The 5829-nt window shown below is 51.7% G+C and overlaps 1 protein-coding gene across 1 annotated transcript; it reads left to right on the top strand.

Moving 5' to 3' along the window:
* Positions 1–1245: 1245 nt before the first annotated feature.
* LOC141516418 (uncharacterized) lies at positions 1246–4024 on the top strand. The gene is made up of 2 exons (XM_074227502.1): positions 1246–1519; positions 2327–4024. The coding sequence occupies exons 1-2, from the start codon at positions 1246–1248 to the stop codon at positions 2929–2931; spliced, it is 879 nt and encodes a 292-aa protein (XP_074083603.1). The 3' UTR covers positions 2932–4024.
* Positions 4025–5829: the final 1805 nt, after the last annotated feature.

The raw sequence follows: 5829 nt of genomic DNA, 5'->3' as shown, positions 1-5829 counted from the left end.
AAATTCTGCTTAGACAACCCTCTGTGTATTACTGAAGGGGAAAAAAGGAGCCTGAAGAGGTTCAGTGACTTGCCAAAGCCCATACAAGTAGCAACGTCAAGATCTGAAAACACCACATTTCCTCTTTCTTTTTCTCCTCTTTACTTCCTGCCTTTCTTTCCCCTCCTCCCTTGACCTCTTTCTCTCTTTCAATAATCTTTCTCCCTCTCCTGTATATCAAACCAAGCGAGTTTTTAATTATCCTGCCACACTCAAAATCGCCTGTTTGAACACTCTCACTTATTTGCTTCCAAATCGCATACCTGGTATTCAGGACCCTGAACGATCAGGACCAGGCTTCTCTCTGGCAGCTCCCCATTGAACATATTATATTTCACCCAAATTAGATTCAATTCAGTTTAAAGAACAATTTATTAGGCGACTCCTGGGACCTGGCCTTGGAGAAGGGGATAGAACATGTAGCCAGGATCCCTGTCCTTAGGAGTTCAAAGGTCGAGAGACTTAAATGTAAGCAGAGATAATGAGAAGGAGGACTGAGAGAAGGAAGCCGAGCGTTCTGTGAGATAGAGAGGAGACAGCCCTGCAGAATGGGAGAATAGAGAAGACCTGGAGGAGAAGGTGACTTGCATGCGAACATGGCTTTATAGAATGCATACAAATTGAAGAAGGAAACTGAGGATGATGAAATGTTTCAGGCCTAGGTGAGCGGAGGCAACGAAGCGGGCAAAATGTGTTTAACCCTGCGTGTGTGTTTGTGTGTGTGTGTGCGTGTGCGTGCGCGCGCGTTTGTAGAGGGGAGGGAGTTGATGGAAGGATGCTTTTTTCCTCCTCTTCCCGATTGCCTCTTTTCTCCCTCCTTCCAAATCCGCCCCTTTCTTTCTTCTCTTCCTACTTGTCCCCTCTTTCTCCTCTCCTCTCCTCCCCTTTCCCTCCCCCTCGTTCGCTTTCCTCCTCCCTCTTCTGTCCCCCCTTTCCGCTCTTTCCCGTTCAGCTTCCCTCTTCCCCTTCTTCCCTCCTGCCTTCCCTCTCCCCTCTGGCTCCTCCCTGGCTCCACCCCGGCCCCCACTTTGGCCAATGCGCGGCCGAGTCTCCCATCAGCTGCGAGGCTCCGGCCCAGGCCCGAGCTCCGCCCATGGCCGTGGCTGCGGCTTGCGCGGAGCCCCGGGGGTTGCGGGGGTGCGCGGAGGAGGCCCCGGCCTGGGGCTCCCGGGCTCAGGGTGGAGACCAAGCCTTGGCTGCAGCGCCATGAGCCGAGCGGAGCAGGTGGGCGACCGCCTCTCGGGCCCTCGGCCGCAGCCCCAGCTTCAGCCCGGGCGGCCGATGGGCCCCCGCACCTTCACCATCGACAGCATCCTCCGCCCGGATCTGCGCGGGGCGCCGCGGCCTGGACACTGCTGGGGGCCTCGGGGACCTAGTTCGGCCCATGAGACTCAGCGGTACGAGGACCCAGAGGAGGAAGAGGAGGAGGAGGAAGAGGAGGCGGTGGTCGCGGAGGTCGGGAGGCAAGCCCTCGGCTCAGGTAGGCAGCGCTGCTCCGCCTCCCTCTTCTCGCACCCCCCTTCCCAACCTCGGGCCTATCCCCTCCGGTTTCCCTTCTCGTATCCCACGTGAGGGGCCAACTCCGGGAGAGGGCAGAACTCCTGGCTGGAATGCCATGGACCCAGGTTCTTCCCAGTCCCGTTTCACGGCCACAATGTGATCTTGTTCCAGACTGTCCTCCCTGAGCCCCAGTTGTTTCTGTCAAATGAACAGATTGCTCTCAGGGGCCAAAAGGAAGCCCTTCAGAACTTGAGTGTGTCCGTCGGCGGCTTCTTTCCTTCTCTGCATTCCCCTGCCTAGCTCCGGATCCTTGCGACTCTTCCAGAATCCCTTTCTTTACTCTTCTCTTCACCCCCCCTTCCGCATAATCAGCCCCCGCTCCGCGTGTATGTGTGTGTGTGGTGGGGAGTGGGAGGGTGGGATGTGCTCTCCCTCCATCCCTTCCTTGGGGACGGGGAGGGGTAGGCCCTATCCAAGGGTGTCCGGACCCAGATGTAGCGGGGAGGCTGCCGATTTCTGGAAGGGAGGAGGAGGAGGGAGCAGGAGGAAAAGGAAGTGATGGAGAAGGAGGAAGAAAAGGAGGAAGAAGGAGAGGGGGCGGTGATGAGAGAAAGGAGGAGGGGGAGGAAAAAGGTCAGAAAGGAGAGGAAGAGGAGGGAAGAACTGAAAGAGGAGAGGGAGAGAGAACTGAATGAATCCTAGCGGAAGGGGAGGAGGGTAGAGGCTAAGGGTTCAAGGAGCCCCAGGCCCTGGCACATCTCACAGCCCGAGTCGTTCTGCCCGGCAGGAAAGGCAGAGAGTAGGAGCCCAAGCCGGAGCCCGAGCCCGAGCCCAAGAAGAAGCCGGAGCCGGAGCCGCACTCGCTGGGCGTCGGGCCAGTGGAGAGGGGCAGCCGGAGGCCTCCAGGGGGTCTCTGGGCCTAGGGATCTGCCTTGCCCCAGGGGGAGCAGCCCGGACACCACAGATCGCAGCGAGGGCCGAGCTGGACCGTCTTCTGGGCCGCAATCCAGTAAAAAGAAGACCAGGACCATCTTCTCCAAGAGCCAGGTGTTCCAGCTGGAGGCCACGTTCGACGTGAAGCGCTACCTGAGCAGCGCCGAGCGCGCCGGCCTGGCCGCCTCCCTGCAGCTCACCGAGACCCAGGTGAAGATCTGGTTCCAGAACCGTCGGAACAAACTCAAGAGACAGCTGGCTGCCGAGCCCGATGGGCCAGCGGGGACCCAGGCGTCCGAGCAGGCCTCGGAGCTGCCGGCCCTTTATAAGGACTCGGCCTTGCTCAGTCGCTACCTGCTGCCGCTGTCGCTTCCCCTCCTGTACCCCGGCCACAGCTTCCCCTACCTCTGCCTCCCCCGGCCCGGCAAATATTTCAGTCTGCTCGACGGAGACGTCTAAGAGCCTCCCTTTTCTTTCCTTCATTCTCTCGACTGTCACATACTTGTCGCCATCTCTTTTTCTTCTCTTTTTTCCCCCCATTTTCTATTTTTCTTATTTCTTCTTTTTCTCTCCTTCATTTTTTTCAGTTTTGTCTCTCTCCCTCTCTGATCTCCATACACTTCTTTGTTCCTTTTTCTCTCTCTAAATCCAAGAATCTCCTGATTCCCTTATTTTAGGTCCTTTAATTTATCTCCCCGGAAAATATTTCCCTCTCCTCCTCCTCCTCCTGTTGGTTCCTTCAGTTCCAAATATTTCTATGCAAACCTCTCTCTTTTCTGAGGGATTCCTTTCCCCTCATTATCCACCCCGCTCTCTTTCCGCATTCTCCTGCACTCTGTGATAATAACAATCTCTGTTTTCCAACACTTCCCCCTGTCCCCCCAACCAGGCCCAGGGGGCAGAGGGCAGGTGGTGGCTTGCTCCTCTTTCAATGGCGAAATGTCCAATCCAAACTTCTCAAGATCGGGGGAGAGCCTCTCAGTTCCCCACAGGAGGGTGAAGCTCAAATCCGGGACCCCAGGTTTAATCTGGGGTCTTCCCTGACCTTGACCCATTTCTTCGACTAAGTTCCAGCAGCCCCTATCCTTCCTCCCCTCTCTGGGAACAGGAGGGATCCCAGACATCGGACAATATTGGTGAGATGGAACCAGGCACGTCGTTGGCGTATCTCAACCCCAGTCATCCACTGCTACACCACCCTCAGCCCCACAACCCTAGGCTGCGTGGCCCTGCAGGACCGACCTTCCCTCTGTTGCATATTTGCCTTTCCAAGCTCCCCTTCCCACCCCAATTCCGCTTCTCTAATTTTCATTTCAAACAAAACAAAAATCCAACTCAAGCTTGTCTGCTTTCCGCCTTTCTATCAACCGCCAACCTCCTCCAACAATGGTGGGAGGTTAACAGTCTTGGAAAGAAAAGGGGATTTTGGCCTTCCTCAAAGTATCTGCACCTAGTTCTTCTAATCCACTTCTGTTCATCTCTTGTCCCTTTAAAGGGCTATGCAGTTCCCAGCCCACCCCTATGGACCCACACATAAACACAGGACACCACATTTTCTGGAGGCTAATAGGATGTGGGGGTGGGTGGGTGGGGGAGAAATTTCCATTTTACTCAGATGGAGAGGTCAAATACAAAATGGGAAGAGTGCTAATGTAAGAGTCAGGAGGACTGGATTCAAAGCTTGCTTTACTCTGAGCAACCTGAATGACCTGAGACAAGTCACAGAATCTCTCTGAGCTTCAGCTTCTTCATTCAAAAAGTGACCTGTTGAATTGGATGATTTCTAAGCAACCTTTTCAGTATGTAACTGGTTATTTTCAAGGTACTGAGATCCCTTTCTATTTTGATGTTCTAAGATTGCTATTCTAGGCCATTTTAACTACCAAAGAAAGGGCTACCCTACTGGAAGCTATGAGGCTTGGGCAAGTTATTGTGCCTCAGGAAGATAGAAAAGTCATAGATTCTCTGACCTGAGATTCCCAGAACCTGTTGTAAGGCACAATTGAATTGACTAGTCAGTTGTTAGTGACTCCAATAAGGCATAGCCCCACTCTGCCTCCTAATCATAGAGATCTTGGAAAATTGGAAGTATGCTACAAAAGTGATCTGGTATTACTAGGAGTGTTGTGAATTTTTCTTCACCAAGGGAACTGCTTCCTTTCTGTTCATATGAATGGGTCCTGAGGGTGGTCCTAGATGAGAGGTCCTTAACCTATGGTCCATGAATTTAAAAAAATAATAGTATGATAACTTTTCAATATAACCAATTTCCTTAATAATCTTATACATTTTGTTTTATGTATTTATAAATATGAGTCTCAGAATAGGCTTCACCAGACTACCAAAAAGGTCCATAACTCACAAAAAAAAAAAAAAAACCCTTTCACTAGAACACATTGGTGGGAGAGTTTCACAAAGGGAAAAAACTTCCAGTGCCCCTCAAATCACAATAGTGTCTTTGAGGATTAAATGCATTGCCTCCCAAGTAAATTGATGGGGCAGTAATCTGTTTTTTTGGGGGGGGCAGTTGTCCTTTTTGAAGAAGACCTTGACATCGGTGAGATGATGCAATGATAAGCACATGAATTGGATTTGGGTGAGGGGATTGCTGTCTTAAACCAGTGGCTTAAGCCTCACTTTCTCCTCCAGAGCCACCTGGATCTAGTGTTTAGAAACCATCTTGATCCAGATGGTCCTGGATGTGAGGCAATCAGGTGTAGTGACTTGCTCAAGGTCACACAGCTAGTAACTCAAGTGCCTGAAATCAGATATATACTGACCAATACTGTGTAGTCTGGAGGGCTGTGGGGGTGGGGGGGAGAGCTAAGAGTTCTGCAGAGAACATTACAAAATCTGAACTGAAAAGTACTTCAGAGATTCCTTAGGTGAGCCCATATCTCCTCCACAGCACATCTGACAAGTGGCCATCATTCTCTTCTTCATTATTTCCAGGGATAATGTCCTGATGTACAATAGTCCACTTTGGAACAACTCAGATTATTTTGAAATACTCCCCTAGTCTGAGCTAAATTTTTCCTTCCTTCCTTCCTTCCTTCCTTCCTTCCTTCCCTCCCCTCTCTTTTTCCTAGTCCAAAGCCCCTGGCACAGCTCATTGAGGGTTCCCGGAGTCAGTGCCCATAACTCTGAATCAGAGTTTAACCACAGCATCAGCATATCCGGAACCCTTTTAAAGCTGTTGTTTTTGAAACACAAAAATCCATTTCCCCCAAACAAGGACTTGGAAATCTTTGCTGCAAAGGTGGTGAGAGAAACTGCCCATGGCCCCTCCGGGCATCACAAGCCCAAGCATTGATTCTAATTCTCAGTCTTACAGTAGATCACATTAGGCCTAATGGG

The sequence above is a fragment of the Macrotis lagotis genome, chromosome 3, assembly GCF_037893015.1.
Source record: "Macrotis lagotis isolate mMagLag1 chromosome 3, bilby.v1.9.chrom.fasta, whole genome shotgun sequence".
Classification (NCBI taxonomy): domain Eukaryota; kingdom Metazoa; phylum Chordata; class Mammalia; order Peramelemorphia; family Peramelidae; genus Macrotis; species Macrotis lagotis.
Note: the sequence above shows the minus strand (reverse complement) of the source record. Positions and strands in the feature narration are given on the sequence as shown.

Bases quoted from the DNA above. Each gene is read 5' to 3' on its own strand.
- LOC141516418 (XM_074227502.1), top strand. From the start codon at position 1,246: ATGAGCCGAGCGGAGCAGGTGGGCGACCGCCTCTCGGGCCCTCGGCCG. The intron at 1,520-2,326 runs GTAGGCAGCGCT...TCTGCCCGGCAG, and splicing joins GAGGCAAGCCCTCGGCTCAG to GAAAGGCAGAGAGTAGGAGC.